Consider the following 20288-nt stretch of genomic DNA (forward strand, 5'->3'; position numbering starts at 1 on the left):
ATTGAATATAATACATTTTCATTCTATTTTATTTAGGGTCCATCCATAAAGGACATCACGCAAATAGGGTTGTGGTCAAGATAAAAAGGGAAAAAAAGCACAAGGAAAAGGAAAGGGGTTATCAGAAAAGGATGTCTCTTTCTAGATTTTTTATTTCAATGTTTCTATGAAGTTATTTTGAGATAATATTTTTTATTTTATTTTTCAAAAGAGTGACAACAGTCTCAAACACCATTGTGAGATTAAACCAAACCAAATTTAAAATAAATTGTACAATCTTATAAAAAATTACTAATAATATACATTATGAATTTTAACTAGTTTAAACTATTGTAAATAATTTGATGAATAACTATTTTATAAAAATGGGAAAAAAAATTTCCCTGAGTATTACCTAATTTAAAAAAAAAAATTTCCTGAGTTTTCCAGGTTTTCCCTGGGATTCATGCTATTTCCAGGTTTTCCAGGTAGCATTTGAGCTTGAAAAGGATTTCACTTCTGCTCCAGCATGGGGTTCACAGTGGCTGGTAAACTTTAATTCAGATAAAACCCAATTTTTTTCAGCCAATCGTTATCGCAATACATTACATTTTCCTATATTTATGAATAGTAATGTACTCGATGAGTCATCTACCCCGCATCTTCTTGGATTAACTCTTACTTCTGATCTTTCTTGGACACCATTTATCAAATCCATTACAAAACCAGCATCTGCTAAGACTGCACCTGTGCTCAACACTTTCTTACTCCAGATTCTATACTTTATCTATATAAATTTCAAATCTGTTCTTGTATGGAATACTGCTGCCATATCTGGAGCGAATTTGAAAACTTTAAATCTCCTGGAAATTTTTAAGTCTACTGGAGTAAGGAAGTGTAAACCAGTTTTAAAAGAAATGTTTAAACTTTTTTATTTTATTGATATTTTGTTCTTAATACAAAATACTAATAAAGGATAACTCAAAAATTGTTTAAGAGTTACTGGAATTTTGAGTTTTGACAAAAAAAAAGCAATTAAATAAATTTTCATCCAAAAGAAAAAGCAATAAATAGCAAGTGTTTTATTCTGTTGTAAACATAAAAAAGTTTTTACATTAAGCCCATTACTGTTACGTATATCAGCCCTCAGAATTAGGGTCTAATTAACTAACTGCTGATCTAAAAGACTTTTAAGTTGGCAAAAAATGTCAGAGCTTATTCCTATATTTTATGGTAAAAATTTTCAAAAAAATTTTATTCTAAAAATAAACTATAGGTTAATTGTGCCCCTATGTTTAACACATATATAAAATAAGTGTTTCAGTTTAAACTGCCACTATGGACGTAAACAAGCAAATAATAATCTCAACAAAAAAATTATATAAGTTATTCAAACCAAATGTTACTAATAAATAAAAAAGCTTTTAACTTACATTGAAACATCCAAACCTACAGATACTTTTAGTACACCACTAACGACGCTAGATCGTAGCTCATTTTTAAACATGGGAGACTGTTGAAACTTGCCTCGCTGATCAATTTTCCAAACACACACTAAACCAGTCTACATTAATTTGAAAATAAAAGTAAGAAGAAGAATAACCTTAATTTAAAAATTTTTTTAAAATTTTAAAAAAGTTTTGAAATTAATGTGGACATTGTGAGGACATTATTTAAGTGTGGACAAATGTAGATTTTGTGGACTTAATAAACACATAATATTGAAAAGTATTAAAACACACCTGGTCTGATGTAATGAGTCTAGATCCTGTTCGATTCCACCATATACAAGTAATCTCGGTTAAATGAAACTTTGGAGCTTCATTCCATTCTTTGGTGTGCTCATTCCAAATAATAAGACAACCATTTTTCCATCCGCTTGCAAGAATTTTGCGATGTGGATGCCATGAAAGTTTACTGACTGCAAATTCTCTTTCAATTTTTGAATTCTCAATGTGTTCACCCTTTTAAATTTAATGTTTTAAATCAATAATCAATTTCATTTTCCTAAAACACTATTTTAAAAAAATATATGTTAATACAATTAAAGAATCAATTGCTAAATTTAGTCAAAAAATTATCACAATCTTGAGAAGGGGTTAGTGGTTTTGAGTTAACTTATATGAGACTTTTTACTAAAGAGTTACCATGTTGTGACAAAAGGCCAGAGGTCAAAAATGATCAAAAATTGCGAGGCGTAATTTATGAAGGACCCTTAATCAAACTTTTTAGGTAATGAAAAAAAAAAATTACCATAAAGTCCAACCCTTTGAGACCTGATTATTTATTAAAACATAGAAACAAGGTCAGCAATTTTTTAACAACCTCAAACACTTTTAGGTCAGCATTAGGATGGCATTGCCTAATGCCAATCCTAACTTTGAGGGTTAAAACTCTTTATTTAAATAATTTAAATGGTCATCAAGGCAACAACAAAAATGTTACTTGCCAGTGTTAATAAAACATCTTCAATACACATATATCAGAGTGTTAACCTTTCTTGAAAATCTTGAACAGGGTTTTTCCAATATTGAAAATTTAGGCTTTGTGGGCTAGTGACGGGCAAGTTTAAAAAGCTAAAATAAAAACTTAACTTGTTTTATTCTTAGCAATCTTCTTGAGCATTATCATATTTATGTAGCATCTTTTCTTTGTGTGATATAGTAGAGAGGAAAGGAGAATGAAAATCATTTGCAGTTAAACTTTGAATGAATGATTTTGATACTTTGATTTATTTTAGTTATGTATATCACTATTAAATACAGTTTTAAAAAGTTTAAATGATTATATACATATATTGTCTTCTTTTATATTTATTTTCATTTTTATATTATAAAAGTAAAAAAACAATATATTGTATGGAAAGTTTTTTAATTTATATACTTTTAAATAAGGGAAGTTTGTGTACCTTAGGTCTCTTTTACCTAGGGCAACCCCATTTTATTTGAAAACGTTAAAGTTTTAAGTAATGCTTTTCATTAAGGTGATTAGTTTTAAAAATATTTATTTTTTTATCATATTTTGATTCTCAGAGAGTGTTGCTACAACAAGTTATCATTGGAAATACCTTTTGATAATCTAAAGTAAATTTTTGCTGTTGGTATCTTATATTGTTTTACAATCCTAGAGGAAATGCTTTTCTAGACGTTTCTATATGTTTTTGTATATTATATTTTTTGCTACTTAAGTACTAAATGCATTGTTCAATAAGTTTCTTCTCAATCAGGGTTCATTAATAGCTGAAATTTTTTATAAGACTATCATTTCTTGTACCTAGGGCCATATAGTTTGCTTGCACCTTGGGCTTTATGTGCATAAAGAATTTAATTGGTATCATTGTTGAATATTGTTTGGTGAAGAATTTTTGCAATTGTTTTGGGACTACCAATTTACCCGTAGACTTATTTTTCAATTTTGCTCAGAACAATTAGTCAGTTTAGTTAAATATTTATGTTGCAGTTAAGTAACACTAGATAAATTTGTTGAAAACAATTTAAGATTAAATAAATTTTTAATCATATTTATGTGTCTATCTTTGTTGTCAATTTATTATGGAGTTAAAACTAAATTCAGAGAGCTGCCTTAGATACAATACCTATTGGCCCTATGTACAATTAAAAAAAAACTTATTGTACCTAAGGCCACTAATTTTTTAACCCTTCTACGACAAACTTTTACAGTTTAAGTCAATAAACTTATACTAATACAAAGTAATTAGTATAGAGATGTAATCATATCAGTTTCACTACTTTAGACAAATCTAAGACCTTGAATTTGGGCATTGAAAAAATCTGGCCTTAGGAAAAACAACTTCCCATACTTAAGTATTTTGAAAATAAAAACTTAAAAATACTTTTTGAAAAAATATTATAAACTCTTTTACAGATACTCATATTTTAGTTCATTTTATATTATAAATTTTTATGTGCAAATTTCAAATAAATTTATAGTGATTTAAAATTGCATTGAATATGATATTTAAGGGTTTAAAACGACATCAGTGATAAGTAAAAAAATTGATTTTAATCGATAGCTCGATAGCTTTTAGAGGAGAAACTTGCTTGGCTTGCCTATTTCTGGTGAATATGTTAGTTACTAGAACTAATGCTGCAATATGCTATTTTAGAAATAATTTAAACAAACAGCAAAGGGATCTAAGGGTCAGAGTGAGATTTGTTTACTGCACAAAGTCAGCAAATAATTTAACGCTGATTAAATTTATTTGCTGTCCTTGTGCAGTAAATTTTAATATCTAGTAAATTTTGTATTTGTAAATTAAAAAAAAAAAATTAACTTTAGTATTTATAAATTTGGTTTTTGTAAATGAAACTTTTGCATTTTTAAATAAAATTTTAAAAAAATTATAAAAATTTATGCAGATTTAATTATCCTCTTTTATGTTGTAAATATAACAAATATAACATAAATGGTAAGTTTCAATGCAAGTTTTGTTTTTAACTTTTTTGATAATACTTTACTAGCAAATTTAGTTTACCAAAAGTATTTTTAATTCCCTTATGAAAAAACCTTAATAACTTATTTTGAAGTATAAGCAAAGATTTTTGTATCTTTCCTGAACTTAAGATAAACAGTAAATATGTAAATAAAGAGTTTTTAAATAATAAGAAAAAATAAAAAAAAATAATTTATTAAACATTAAAAGATCTTAAATAAAAAATAACTGACGTCAATTAAAAAATTATATATGAATGATTTTGCTTGTTAACGACAACGCTTTTTTTTCACATTAAAAAAAAAAAACATTCTCAATCAACTTAATTCATTTCTTTGTTGTGCATTTTAATCACGTTTTCTACAAGTCTAACGTAACACCCTTAACCTGAGCCTGATAATGGTTTTTTTTACTGTGATTTTTTGAACCTTGGGGAATTTTAAACCAATTGGGAATTTTGCGTTATATGTAGTGCCATTAGGCTGGCTAACAACCTGATAATGAATAAATTTAAACAACAATAAAAAAAAATTATATGTGGCACTATTTAACTCAAAAAAACAATCCTGAAAAGGTTGCCTAACACAGAAAACAATTTACTGTATTACTCCATGGAATTTGATACAAACTTAAAATACACTTCCACTTCATAATTATTCTTTTTATTTGTTTTTTTTAACCATTTTTGTTAATTAATTTATTATCATAATGCATAGTAATAAAATTTTAAAATAATTTTTCAAACTTATTTTGATTCTCTAAAATTCCTTCCCGTTATCTAATTTAAAGCTAAACAACTATAAAAATATTACAAACCTCATCTAAATAAAGTGCCACATACCCCGTGGAATCTCTAACAAATCCAACAGCAAGCAGAGGAAAGTTACTATGCCAAGACGTAAGGCTGCAATGGCTGTCTTCATAATGTGGTAAAATTTTATAATCAAAATAAACAGCCATACTTTGTACTATTAAAACTATTGTAGTAATCTAAACAATAAATTATTTTTAATGCTAATCTTGCTAATATATATATACACATATATATATATATATATATATATATATATATATATATATATATATATATATATATATATATATATATATATATATATAGATATATATATAGATATATATATATATATATATATATATATATATATATATATATATATATATATATATATATATATATATATATATATATATATATATATACAACCATCAGAAGTTTTTTGCAAATAGTTATACTCTGGGAATTGGAGCCAGAAGTCTTCAGCAGAAGTCTGAAAATTGGCTCTGGCTCCAAGCCCTTATAAAATATTTGGCTTCAGCACCAGCGCTAGAGCGGCTCCGCGTAAAACAAATCAAAAAATAAAATATTATTCAAAACATCAAGTTGAGTCAAGAATGCAGATTGCTTGATACAAACTCAAGTGAAGAAAATAGCCTACACACTTTTCTGTGAGACACGCATACAAGTGACTAATCTGCACACCTCTGTATCTATTTTGGATATTCTTAAATTTCCTTTAAAAGCTGATTTTCTTTTAATCATTCAATTTTTTTTTGCTTTTAAAAATTCAATTTCCTAACTTTACAATCATTCATGAAATTTGTATAAAAAATATTTTTATCTAAAAAATTAATTTTGGTCACACTACTCCTTTTTTCTTTTTTATCAAGTTCTTTTTCAAACTTGACTTCTTCTCCATCGAACTTGACTTCTTCTCCATCGAACTTGACTTCTTCTCCATCGAACTTGACTTCTTCATCACAGCACGTCAGCTCAATTTTGGTAAAAATGTTAGATTTTCTTGCCAAGCTGTTGCAATTTCTTCATTGTTTGTACCCTGATGTAATTACTTCTCTTGTTCTTCATCATTTAAAATTTCATCTAGAAATTTTTATCACTTGAATTTTCATTTAAAAGTGTGATTGTCCCTATGAAATTTACAAAAAATAACTTGATCAAAATTATTTCTAAAAAAAGACTAACACTTTTTTGAATATAAACAAAAAACAACTGTATATGCATCAGCTCAAATATAACTTTTAAAATAGGAAAATCCTTCGTGCATCAGGTGAGAATCAAGTATTTTACAGCCAATCTATATTTGAATTTGAATTTGTTTATTCATGAATCAAAATTTAAAAAGGAAAACCATATTATAGGTATAAAGTTTTAGTTGTAAACTCTAATGAGGTAGTGCAGCACCAAACACTGCTATGATGACAACGAAATGATGCTTCCATTAAGATGTCATATGCCTCTAGGAAATTAGTTGTACAGCCGTGTCTTCGAAAATACTATGTTGAGATTTCGTGAAGAGCCTATTTTTAAGACAATGTTTCATGATTCTCTTTCCATCTTTTCATCACCTTACAGGGTACCGATGTGAGAGAAACTGGCCTGTAGTTCAAGCATTTTATTTGGCTTCCATTTTTAAATATAGGAGTCACATTTGATAGCTTCCATAGGTAAGGGAGTCTGCCTTCAACCAGTGATATTCTGAAAATCATCGCTAGTGACCAGGCTATTGCAGTGGCACAGTGTCAAAAATATTGACTTCCAGCAAACTCACAATTTCATTTGCTATTTGTTTCTGTTTGAATTGGTTACAAAGACATTTTGGATCGACATTAAAACAGTTTGTAACTTCATTTTTGTACTTAACAACTACTGATCAAACAACTGTAACTAGCTCTTTGCAGGCTGCCTAATGCTTTCCTCAAATCTCTATGTAAGTCCATCTATAAGCTACAAGATATATAATATCAATATCAAAATATTATAAAATGCTATATTTAGAAATCATAAAACTTTAAATGCCATTATCATTAACAGATTAATTTAAAATAAAACTTTTTTTCATATCAAAAAATACTCATACTTTGATAATCAAAAATAATAAGGATCGAGCTAACTCAAAGCCAACACTGAAGCCAGCTCCATATGCAATATTTCAGGTTTAGTTCAGCTTCTTGTAAAATCACCAGCTCCAGATAGCTCTGGCTCCAACTCTAAAGCAGGTCTAAAGTCTTGGTTCTGACTTATCCTTAGGAAAGATAATAAAATCAGATCTGCAAATAATGGAGCTTAGCAACAGAAATAACCTTAAAGAGAGTTGTCCTTTTGAAAAAAAAAAAGAAAATTTTGATTACATAGCAGCTGCTCAAGAAAAAAACCCATGGAGTGGAATAAGATTTGACTTATGAGAATAAGTCAAACCTTATTCCACTGAGAACTAATGAAAAGGTACAAAAGCTTTTATACCTGTCTGGAAGGTTACATAGGAAGTGCATTTATCAGCTGGGAGACCAAAGACACCAGCCCAAGGACCATCACAAAGAAAATCATCACAAAGAAATCAAGAAAAAGAACCGCAGTTAGCTTTAGGATAGTAGTATGAAGTGCAATGATAGGGTAAGTTCGAAGAAGTACAAGATAAAAGATCTTTAGAAATCATTGCATGGTAGGAACCATCTAGAAGAGAACGAGGAGAAACTGAACACAAGTTTGGGTCAGAGATAAGATTTGGTTAGACTAAGAAACACAGAAGTTATGAGTATTAGGGCCAGAAAGGTATATCAGGGTATAGTATGGTGGCTTTACACTATTTTGTTATATGATTATTAGTTTTTTTGAATGTATTACTGAGTGATTATGAAGAGAGATTTAAAAAAATTGATTTATTGTAGAGTGGCAGACAGTAAAAGAATGTCTCTCAGCATAAAAAAAATTTGTTTCTTTGCTTCTTTCTACCAATATCCACTATACAACCCTAGCCATAACCTTACAACCACAAAAAATATGGAAAATCATTTTATCAAAAAACTTATACTGGTATATGTAAGATTCATTTAAGTTTAAGTCATTAAGTTCCAGAAAAGCAGTATAAACTTTTAAAACTAATTATGTCCTAAAAATATTGAAAATCTAAGTTTAATAAGATATTGAACTTTTTAATGAAGTTTCATGTTTATTAGCAATCCTTATGGTATTTATGGCTAATGATTGACAATAACCATTGATCATTGTACCATGATTATTGCTAATAGTAATAAAACTTCAACAAAAAGTTCTACGACATTCAATAAGTTGTTGTTTTTCTAATTTTTAAAGTATAAAACAGTATGTTTTTGATATTTAAATTGAAAACTTTGAATTTTGAGTATTTAATCAGTTAATTCTGAAAAATTATTTTTATATTAGTTATTTTACTATTTGAAATTTCCTTGAAATATTATAATTTATATCGAAATATATTGATTTGATCTTACGGTCAATTAACTACTGTTTGAAACTAATCATAAGTAAATACCTCATTAAAATCAAATCAAATTATTTTTGAAAAAAGCAATAATACTACTAATAAAAAATGAACAACAGTAAAAACAATAAAATAATAATAACATAAAAAAATAAAACTGTCTTGATATAATTTTTTATACAAGCGATTAGCCGCCATCACAACGGCGTAAATAATAAACATTTACACGGTACCGGAGAAACAGCAGTTTACAGGGGTCTGTAAAATTTAGTGTTGACATTTTTCATTAACTCGATGTCTACAGTGGTTCTTAGCTTAAGATATATATTAGGCTTTCAATTTATATATTATCTTAAATTCAATGATCTAATAAGCTTTTATTTCACACTTTTTTCCATCAGATTTATCTTATCATTGTACTACATATAACTATCTAAAGGTTGAATGGGGTTCCTTTTTTGATCTTTTTCGAGATGGTCATTGTATTAAAGATATTGTATTATTGTCTTTTGTCTCCTAATTAAAAATTAAAAATTCTATGCATTCTTTTGAAAACAGACAGAAATTTTTTGTTGGTTTCATAAAACCAACAAAAATAAATAAAAGCATCTGTTTCCATATGAATGCATAGAATTTTCAATTTTTGTTGTTTCTAAAGTTGTTTTCCAATGTTTTTAAAACTTGATCAAGTTGAGCTTCACTCTACTCTAGGGTTTTCTTTATTTTGAGGAGCTGTATTTCAAATTGTAATCATTTCTTTATTCTTTTTTTCCAGAACTACTCTCCTTAAACAAACTCATTTTTATCATTGAATAAAAATTGATTAATATCAAGATCTAATATTTTTAAATAATAAACCATGTATTTTATTTTGTAATTTGGGCTCAGATTTTTAGAAAACCTTCACAGTGGACACAGACGTTTCTTGGGATGTCTATACAACGCCATAAGGATGTCACAAGTTTGTAGGACATTCTTTGGACATCCAGCGGACATTTTGTTTTTGCTGGGTTTAAAAATATCATTAACTTAGAGAAACTTAACATTTCATCTCTTTCATATGCGACTAATTTTATTACCTTGGCCAAGGATAAGGCGGAGCCGTGTGTAAAGAAAATTTTCTTTAGCTCTTAAATTAATCTTAAATCTAATAGCCACTCTCTTCTTGGCATCCAAGGCAAGTTATTTAATCCATTCAAAAGTCATTCTAATCAATCCAGTTTCCATTTTTCTAAATGTTTCTTACACATCACTTAAACATGAAAAAGTGTTTTCAAAAATTTTAATATTTTTAAAATACTAAATAAGAGCTAAACTAAATCTTTTTTTCTGCTTTTTGGCATTTTTTCCTATTTTCAAAGTTAATTCGACCCTTTTAACTACCATAAGATTTTTTACCAAAAGTTTATTACATAGAACAACCTTGAACAATCTTGAACGCAATCTCTCCTCTGTAACTGTTTCAAACTATTTTAGTTGCTGGCGAATCTAAAACCAGGCAAAACAGAGGCAACAGAGGCAAAACTAAGTTCTCTGCTGCTAATTATTAATTCAATTACATTGATACTCTAAAATTAATATTTGCAAAACTCTTACTATGTTCTTTAATTGAATACTTTTATAATATCTTTCACTATTCTTCCAATGGAAGTCTCTATTATCTATTCTTTTGAAATGTTAGCACCTAAAGTTGTCTTTTTTTCAGTTGTGCATTCTAAAAAAATGGTAGAAATTTACACCTTAGGGTTGCATATATGAAATTGCCTCAGTAGAAAATTATATCTTTTATGTAGGAAAATTTTTAACAATTTTTTACATTACTGTTACAAATTGTATTACAATTAATCATCTGTCGTATGTGACTGATATTAATTTGTAATATATTTTAAACTATTTAAGATGTGGTAAGTATATCTTAGAAGGTTGAAAACTATACCTCATATCGTACCCTCAGGTAGTAATTTATGTCTTTATTTTAGAGGGTGTTTGCGTTTTTGAAATTCTTGGTAAGCTTTTGATTAATCTAGCAGCAATAGCCCTTCTATGAATTGTGTATGATCTTTAAAACTTTTTGTAACTCTTTTAGTGAAAAAATTTGAATCCATGGCGTATTAGAATAATTATATTAATGTCGTACCAATGTCGAATCAATGTTCTATCAATGTCGTATCAATGTTGCATTAACATCAACATCAATGTTGTATCAACATCAGTGGTTTGATTGATTGTTTTTACTTTATTGCTATAATTTATAAGAATTAATTTTCAATAACTATTTTTTTTTTTTTTTAATTTTATTTTTAGGTGCCCCAAGAAGTCCTAACGGTCTTGTCACAGAGCACCGCGGAAGTGCATTTAACCGGGAAGTTCACGCCTCCTTCCTTACCGTGACGCGAAAATTTGTCCAGAGCTCGTTTCGAACCTGGATCTCCTGCTTATAAAGCAAGCGCTCTAACCACTGCGCCACGGCCACTTATCTCAAATGGAACTTATTTTTAAAGCCGCATTTATCTCAAATGGAACCGCATTTCGCAAACACGGCAACTCGGCCGCATTTATCTCAAATGCAACATTTATCTCACATGCAACATGCAACATGCATTTATCTCAAATGCAACACGGCCATTTATCTCACATGCAACAACATTTATCTAACATGCAACATGCATTTATCTCAAATGCAACACGGCCGCATTTATCTCAAATGGAACTTATTTTTAAAGATCTTTTTTCATAAAAAATATTAGAGATTGAATAACTCACTAAAAAATAAAAAGATTTAAAATTTTTGCATTGTTACATATATGTCTTTGATATTTTTAAAATGATAGGGTAACGTCACTTTATTTCCTTTTTTTAAGCGATTTAAGTGTGTCACATTTTTATTTCGTCCACAAACACACCTAATTTGGTCCTAGTTTCTTCTAATTTTCTTCTACTTGAAACAAAAAAAGTCAACAAAAAACTTGACAAATATAGTGAATATAGCGAAAAAAGTTACTTAATGCCACCACTGATGTGAAAAATAAGTTGCATGCAAAGCTGTAAAGTGGTATAAAATTAAAAAAACCACAATTTCAGATAGATTCAAACTACTGTAGTGAAAAATCATGGGAAATTGACAGTTTTAACACTGAATGAAAAGAAAAAAATTTCTGCATGGCTCATACAATGTGCATCTATAGGATTTCAACGCACACGCAGCAATTTGATATACGCCGCCGGTCAAATTTTAAAACTTTAGCCGGAATCAAAAATGAAACTCCTTCGCGTTCATGGGTTGTCAAGTTAATGCAAATAGGAAGAACAACGCAATAAACATGTGAAAAAAAGCTGCTCGAAGACAAGAAAAATGTAAAAGAACATTTAGCGTTGATTCGGGCAAACAAAAAAAAGTAAACATAGCACTACCTTACTAAGCGTCCACAAAGACACCAAAAGATGTCCTAAATTGTAAATTATTTGTTGTTTATTTATTATTCTTAAATTAATTTCTAGAAAATAAACTTTTTTATATCTCATACACAAATAACATAAACTGCTATTGATATCTTTATAAATTATTAAAAAAAATTGGACGAAATAAAGTAACACATGTATGAATTAAAGCGACATGCAAGTTGGAACACACTGTCTGCACACACACAAAGACACTGTGCACCCACTGATATGGAGCATACGTAATGAACTTGACTAAAAATATAAATAAAGTTTGTTTTATTTGGTCTTCACCCACATCTCTGTTGTATATATGCCTTTCTTTTCTAATAAATCTGGAAGTTTAAACAAGTGTATAAATTTGATTGAACGTTAAGAAACAATATCGGTTATCAATCAACTGTCAAACATTTTCAACAATTGTTTCATAGACGTTGCATCGCCTCTTACTCGGATATATTTATGGATTTGTCACTTTTTATTTTACGCATGATTTGCGTATAGCCAAATAAACAAATTACGAGTTTTTTTAATGAAAGCCTGAAGTTATTGTTATCTCTGATTTATTTTTATTTATGAAAGAATATATTTATCACTGGTGCGACTTTCAAAAAAAATTTTACTAGAGGTTAATGTGCTAGGTTAGATGTTAGGTAAATGTGTTAGGGTTAGAGTGTAAATATATTTTTAAATAACAAATCAATGCAATAATAATAATTTGGTAAACGATAATTATTAACCAAGTTTGGTTAACAATTATCGTTAAAAATATATATATTGCTGAAAACAAGCATTAAGTAAGAAATTACTTTAATGCTAGTTTATACAATTTTTTTTCTGAGAGATTTCATTTCCAGCGGGTACAGAGCGGTTGTTGGACGTCTTAAGAACATCATACGGACTTGTGACGTCTATAAGGCATTGTGAAAACATCTAAAGGACGGGTTTTTGCCGAAAACATTTTTACCACATAAAAAAATCTATATTGCTCCAAAATGTTGAATTCAGTTAATTTATAAGTTTTTATTTTTCTCCTTTAAAAAAAAGTTGTTTACCGTTTGCTAAGTTATTACAGTTTTATGAACATCAGTCATAGTACAGTCACAATAGTTTTGATACATCGAATTATGTTAAAAATCATTATGATTATAAGTGATATTATCTTTAAACAAAATGTCACTGTTTTGTTTTCTACTATGAATGCGTGCTAATTTGTAAAGCAGGTATGTAAACAATTTTTTGTTGTTACCTACTTTTTTTTTTGTGTATAAATAAACGCAAAATTTTGTAATGAGAAACTTAAGTTTTAAAAGCGCCGGAGAGAGGGAGGCAGCTCGCTTCCCCCTATCTCCCACGCCCAATGCTGAATTCACCACTGATAGATATGGGTATTACTTTTAGTTCGAGAACAATTAGGAGAAGGTTGTGTTATGACTTTGGTCTTGTTGCAAGACTAAAAACCTTAATTAACTCCAGCACACTTACAAGCTAGGATTAGATTTTGTAAGAGTTTAAAGGACAAGACACCGGAATGTTGGGAACGATTAATGTTTACAGACGAAAGTACAAATTTAAGGCACGGGCTATATGTGACTAAATCTGTAAGAGTGCACCTTAAATGGGAAATCGCGTTTTTGTAGCTATTAAAGGATTTAAATACAGATTTGAAATACAGCTTTAAAATAAGACAAATTTTATTCAAATCGCCCAATAATTGGCCGAGTTAATATTATTTAAATAGCGGTACATAAAACTCGGTATTTTTCCGAAAAATACAATTTAAGTTAATAACTATCTAGCAAATCATCAAACTTACTTAAAAATTAAATTTTTTTTTCATATGTCTCTTTTCTACAATGCTTAGACTGCAAAATAAAACATTAATCATGAAAATATTCCAACAAGTGAAAAAATCTAAACTTTGCTTGCTCTTAACATGCCAAAACTGACGGAATAAATTAAGCGGCATAATTTAAAAGTTTATTTTTTAAATCAGAATGCAATAAAAATATTACTGATGTAATTATTGATAATGTTTTTTAATAATTTTCATAGAAAACCTTCAAAATAATAAAAGTTGGTAATAAAAATAAAACATTAACTTATAATATTTAATTTTAAAATTAAAAAAAATACAAAAAATTAAAAAAAAAAAAAATTTTTATTTTTTTATTTTTTTTGTTGAAAGTTTAGTTACTCGTATTGGACAGGTAAACTTTTCCCTTATTTTACTATTTCTATGTCCAACATCCCCACAAAATCCACATTTTGGTGGAGCACGAACAAGGTTTTTCTGACGTTCCACTAGTAAAGTGTGATTTTAAATGCAGTATCAATGGAAGATCGTTCTACCCTATTTCCATTGATACTGCATTTGTCTGAGGTTTTGGGCATAGTAAATCGTTAGAATTTTTGTCCACAAATTGTCTGATGCTGTTGTATAGATAATTCTGCCGTTCTTACGAAAGTCCGAGATTTGACAACAAATATCATGTTTAGTATAAGTTAAAGAAGACGATGACAGGTAGAGTCTGACCTTTCCATGGAATTCATTGCTAAAGTGAAACTTATGATACATCTTTTTATTCGGAATAATCTTAAATTTCTTTTCTCGAAAAAACGATTGTCAATCGAAAACCAAAGCTATGAATTTCTCAGCCCTGTCTGGGAATATTAAAGCTTTGCTTCATTAAACTTTGAAGCTGGTGTCGAATCTACCACAACTTTGGTGATTTCATCAAGATTTTTAATGTTTGAATAGCGAAATTTTGCCTTCAATACCCCAAAGCTGGGTCTGGTTAAAATTTAGTATGCCAAACCGGTAAGAAACTCATTGTAATATTCTGATGTAGATTTGTCAATATACGCCATCCAAAGTAACTCATCAATATATTATTTTTATTCTGGGCACAACAATTGTCACCATGAAAGAAAACATTCGAATCTCCCAAACCGTACTCAAATAAAAAATCATGTAAGTAACTAACAACCTGATTTGCTCCTTTACCGGTCACAGCACACTCAGATATTTAGTAATTCATTTGCTTCGAAATTGAATCACACTGTATACCGAAAATACTAACTTTATATGGTGTCAAAAGATATAAGGCACCCACTTGTTCTGAATTTGATGGATTATACACCTGTTGTGCATAATCAAACGAATATTGTGTAAATCCATCAAACGAGTTTGGTTCATGTCTTTCAATTTTTAGATTTGGTGGAACGTTATTTTTAGAACCTATAACTTGCCTTTTGTATTCCTTCCTTTCATTTTCTGCATGAATCAGATGCTTGGAAAATGACTCTAATAGCATTAACTGATCTTTGTCATTTAAACACGACATTACCCCCAGGCTCAATTGATTTGATATACACACAGAACAAAGGTCGGACCTGGATTTTCGAACCCGTACATTCGACTAATACATTTTCCAAATAAGATTAAAAGAATTGTAAGATATTTTTCGCACTCCATTATCATGAGCAGCTACAATAAATGATCTATGTATCAATTTCTTTGGTAAACTACTAGGTAGGTACTATGTACCGATGTAGACTACTAGTTAGGTACTATGTACCTACCTAGTAGACTACTAGGTAGATGGCACTATGTACCTACCTAGTACCTACCTATGTAACTACCTACTGTATACCTATATATACCTAGTACCTAGCTATGTACCTACCAATCTATGTACCTACCTAGTAGACTATGTACCTATCTAGTAGACTACTTACCTTGTAGACTACTAATAGACTACTAGGTAGGTACTATGTACCAATGTCTTTGGTAGACTACTAGGTAGCATTTTCAAATCAGGGTCTTAGAATGCTGGAACTTGTCCGGGTAAAACAAGTGCATGTACCGTAGCAAAATTATCAATAAATGTGCAAGTATCATTTACATCCTTAGCCGTAAACTTTTTGAAATTTTTACATTTTCCACAATTACGATGACTTTGTAATTTAATACCTGTACCATGCCATCGCTTCATCAAATTTTTCCACCTTTTCTTTCCAATATTATGTACAAATAAAAATAATGTCTGGCACATTTTTTGTCCGTGGAAAACAAATTTACATCTTACATGCTGCCTTTCTGCATTTTTATCTTTTTGTGTTTCATTAGAATCAGAACAAACTACATCATTTTTAGCCAGTAACATCTGGTTAAGGTAGTTTACACTTTCTTCATTATAGTAGTCAACCTCTATACATGAAAGTTTTTACTGTAAGATTTTCTGGGATGTAAAAGACTTATAACATGGTTTATTTTCAAAGCCATGTTTGCAGTTGCATTGAAATCTCATAATTTCTGCTAAATTTCATTACTGGTTATATTGGTCTCGCTCTCAAATGTTGGTCCAAAATTTGGCTTGTCTGGAATTTGAACAATCGGACGAGCAATTTTATCGTCAACAAACGTTGCATGATATCGATTTTAGGAGACGACGGTTGCGCGATATCAAGACTTGGAGATGGCGGTTGCATGATAATATTATTGAGACTAGGAGACGAGGGTTGCATGATATCAAGAGTCGGAGACGAAGGTTGCATGATAATATTATCGAGACTAGAAGACGATGGTTACATGATATCGAGACTAGGAGACGACTTTTGCAAGATATCGAGACTAAGAGATGATAGCAGTACAACAGCCTTCTTTTTTAAAACAGTCACTTCTAGTTCTTGAGTATCACTATTGTCACCACTGAGTATATTATTATTGCACTCATCTGTGTCAACATCGGAGCTTGATGATCCATTCGAATCCGAGTTAGTAAAGTATTGGCTCATCATCTGTAACTCGGAAGATAAGAAATTATTACAGCCATTTGTGCTGTTTAAGAGTTTTAATATCCGTGCCTCCATTTACTAAAAGATGTATAAGATTTATAATAATAATTATTATAACTATTTCAAAATTTCTTTTACTAATTTTTAAAGCAGAATAATCATTATAAATAAAATATTATTAATTTCAGTAATTACTGAGGTACTAGTAGTGAAAGAAATTATTTTAATAAAGTAACTTTCTAAAATCTATAGACTACTACTGCAAACTCTAGTTTGTTAGATTATAGTTAATTTGGGTCAGACCTATAATGAAAGTTCCTAAACCCTAACCGGAGCCCCTAACCTTACCAATAACTGGACAACAGTTTAGTCAATCATCCATAACAATTATTATTACAATAACTAATAGGATGAAAGTAGGTCATTTAAAAAATTAATGACCACAAGACTTATAGACACGAGTATGGCATTCTGTGAACATTTCACTGCATGTCACTGTGACTGCAATTATTTTTGAAAAAAAAATAAAAATTCAGAACTTACATTATTTTAGAAACAAAACTATACAACTTAGTTTATAACTTTATGGTATTTTAAATGATTTTATGAATACTTACATCGACTAAAATGTTGTAAAATAATAATTATTATTTTCTATACCATCTATGATTTTCAATAACCAAGAAGAAGCCGAATGACTACCTGTAATGTTACTGAGCATCAACAATCAGAAATTTATATTCATAAAATTTAATTTGGTTTGTTAATATATGTTTTAGTTCTTTTATCTATTTTACATTTTTAAAATATAATTAATTCATAACTATAATTTATAGTTATCTTGTTATAAGAATCAACAACTTAAAGTTATTATTAAACTAAAAAATATTTTAAATATCAATTTTCCACTTAAGATCCCTTTTGCCGGTCTACTTTATTTTGCCACTGCTATACTACCTTTGAGATTTGGGTCATAATAGCGCATGAATACATAACCTATTAAATCCGGCAACGTTATTCTACAGTGAACAGAAAAGGTACCTTATGTGGGTTATAAGACAATAACATCCTGTATCTCAAAACAACTTTTCCCATTTAAAGCCTCTTTTTATAGATTAGGTCTCATATGTTAAATGACCTGTGTGAGTGCGTCTGAATCCGAAGCATACCATGAAAACAGTCAAACACCCTCCTTCAGTCATGGTATGGTGAGCAATCACAGCACAAGGTCAATGTGGTTTGCACGTCTTTAAAAAAGGTGAAAATTTCAATCCTAAAAAGTATCTATGTGTGTTAAAGATAAAGTGAAACTGAAAGTGAAACTGCATGTAGAAATTATTAAAAACAGCATAATCTAGCAAGATTCAGCACTACTTCACTCAGCTAAAATAGTTAAGAAGTGGTTTACTGATAACAATATTGGCCCTCAAGTTCACCCGATCTTAATGTTATTGAGAATTGCTGGAATATTTTGAAGCAGAAAGTTGTAGCATATCAGCTATTCCTCATTATATCTTTGCAATTCCTCATATATCTTTGCAATAAATAATAAATTTATGCTTCATTGATGAGGAACTTATAAACATGAATTTTGCATACAGTTAAAGATGTTTTGAATTGATAATAGAGTAGTGGCGATTACAGAGGTGACCGCAAAACACGAGTTCACAATATAGAACATTGTCAAGAGTTAAGTTTCAATAGTTGTTCAATGATGCCAAAGCTAGATTACCTAAGGCGACACAAAGGCATCAAATCATTGCCTGATTAACGAAACATTGTTTCTTTATTCAGACAAAGTTGTGAGGTCACCTGGCTATTATTTTGATTTTGTAAAGCAAAATATGAACCCCTTTTTATTTTAAAGAGTAATAATTGAACTGAGGAACTGTACAAAAGTGTGTGACAATTTTTTATTTTAAAATTCATAACACTAGCACATGTATTGCTACAGAAAATGTTTACTCTTCAGTGTTTAATTGTTATATACAGTTTGCTTTAGCAGCATGGACTTTAGACAATCTGAGTAACAACGTTGGTAATGAGCTACTATTCGCAAGAAAAATCTTAACTGGTCCTCATTGTTGGTTATTAATTCATTCAACTCCTACACAAGGGCTATACTACTTTGAGCATTATAATTAGTAACAAATAGCTTGTCGACAATGGATGTACTCTGCCTGTAATTATCTCTTCTTCTCTAAGATTTAGGGTCTAAACACAAGGAATCACAATCAACGCAAAGACTGCTAAGAAGATAACAATTGCGTGAAGTTACAAAATCCTCCAAAAGTTGTTTTGGACTTAACGAAGCACATAGCTTTTCTAGGCAGTTCTCTATGTGAATTGATAATAGGGCCAGAGGTTATCAAGAGCATATTCAGCAAATCCTTATTTGTAAAAATACGTGACTTTTTCCTAGTATGATGTTCTCGAAATCTCCTACAATCTTTATTTTGTGCTTCTTGAGATTCTTCTGAGAGCTGGCCAATCGGAAGAATACACGACTTTATAACTTCTGTGCTATGCATTAAAATTTTATGCATTTTAATAGGCATGTAATACCACAAATACAAATGTAAATATAAAGTCCTTGTTTCAGAACAAAGTTTTTCAAATTTGACACAATCAATGTCATGGCCAGAAGATAGCGTTCTTAATAAAACACTAAATCTTTTAATTAATTTGACGTCTAATCCTGTAATCTCTCCGCTCTTTTCTGGATTTAAAAAAACCTGCGAGCAGTGTTGCCATCATTTGTATTGCCATAATAAGGTTTCGGTCTATCCACAATAAGTCATAATTGTTTTCTAAACTTTTGCCTAATCTCTTTTGAACGTTCTCTGATACGATATTAATTCTCATTGCCTCTAGCTTATCACTTTTTAATATCTAAACGGTAGCTAATGTGTAGCAACCGTTCGAAAGTACGTATCCAAGCATGCAATGTAGACAGACCAAAATTGTAATTTTCTTTTTTATCAACCATACCTTTTAATTCATCATTTTTGGAGTAGAACCACAAATATAATATTTTTGTGTATCGGTTAAAGCATTGCATACTTTTCCGTCTGCCATTGTAACAGATTGTGTTTCACAAAAAATTTAAATTCACCAACAGTACACAGTGTTGGAAGAAGTTCAGATGTTTCTTTTAAAACTTTGTCAGTTTCTATTACAGTAAATTCCTGTTTCTTTTGAAAATATGAATTTAATTGGCCGACAATAAAATGTTGACGATGGCCGAGGATTTTGCCAAATAATAGTATTAGAGTCATCCCTCAATCTCACCGGAACAAACGCAAAAACAAACAGAAACTCATCAATAGCATCGGAGTTCT

General features: G+C 29.6%; 1 protein-coding gene across 2 annotated transcripts in view; it reads right to left on the reverse strand.

Moving 5' to 3' along the window:
- Positions 1 to 5427, reverse strand: part of LOC100200314 (intraflagellar transport protein 140 homolog) — a 68980-nt gene extending 63553 nt beyond the window's left edge. For both annotated transcript variants that reach the window (XM_065804012.1, XM_065804011.1), the window contains exons 1-3: positions 5249 to 5427; positions 1722 to 1943; positions 1413 to 1543 (exon numbers count right to left, since the gene is read on the reverse strand). In XM_065804012.1, the coding sequence (XP_065660084.1) occupies positions 1413 to 1543; positions 1722 to 1943; positions 5249 to 5392 (497 nt within the window). In that variant the 5' untranslated portion in view covers positions 5393 to 5427. The remainder of the gene's footprint in view (positions 1 to 1412; positions 1544 to 1721; positions 1944 to 5248) is intronic.
- Between the last annotated feature and the right edge of the window lie 14861 nt (positions 5428 to 20288).

This window comes from Hydra vulgaris, chromosome 08 (genome assembly GCF_038396675.1).
Source record: "Hydra vulgaris chromosome 08, alternate assembly HydraT2T_AEP".
Classification (NCBI taxonomy): Eukaryota; Metazoa; Cnidaria; class Hydrozoa; order Anthoathecata; family Hydridae; genus Hydra; species Hydra vulgaris.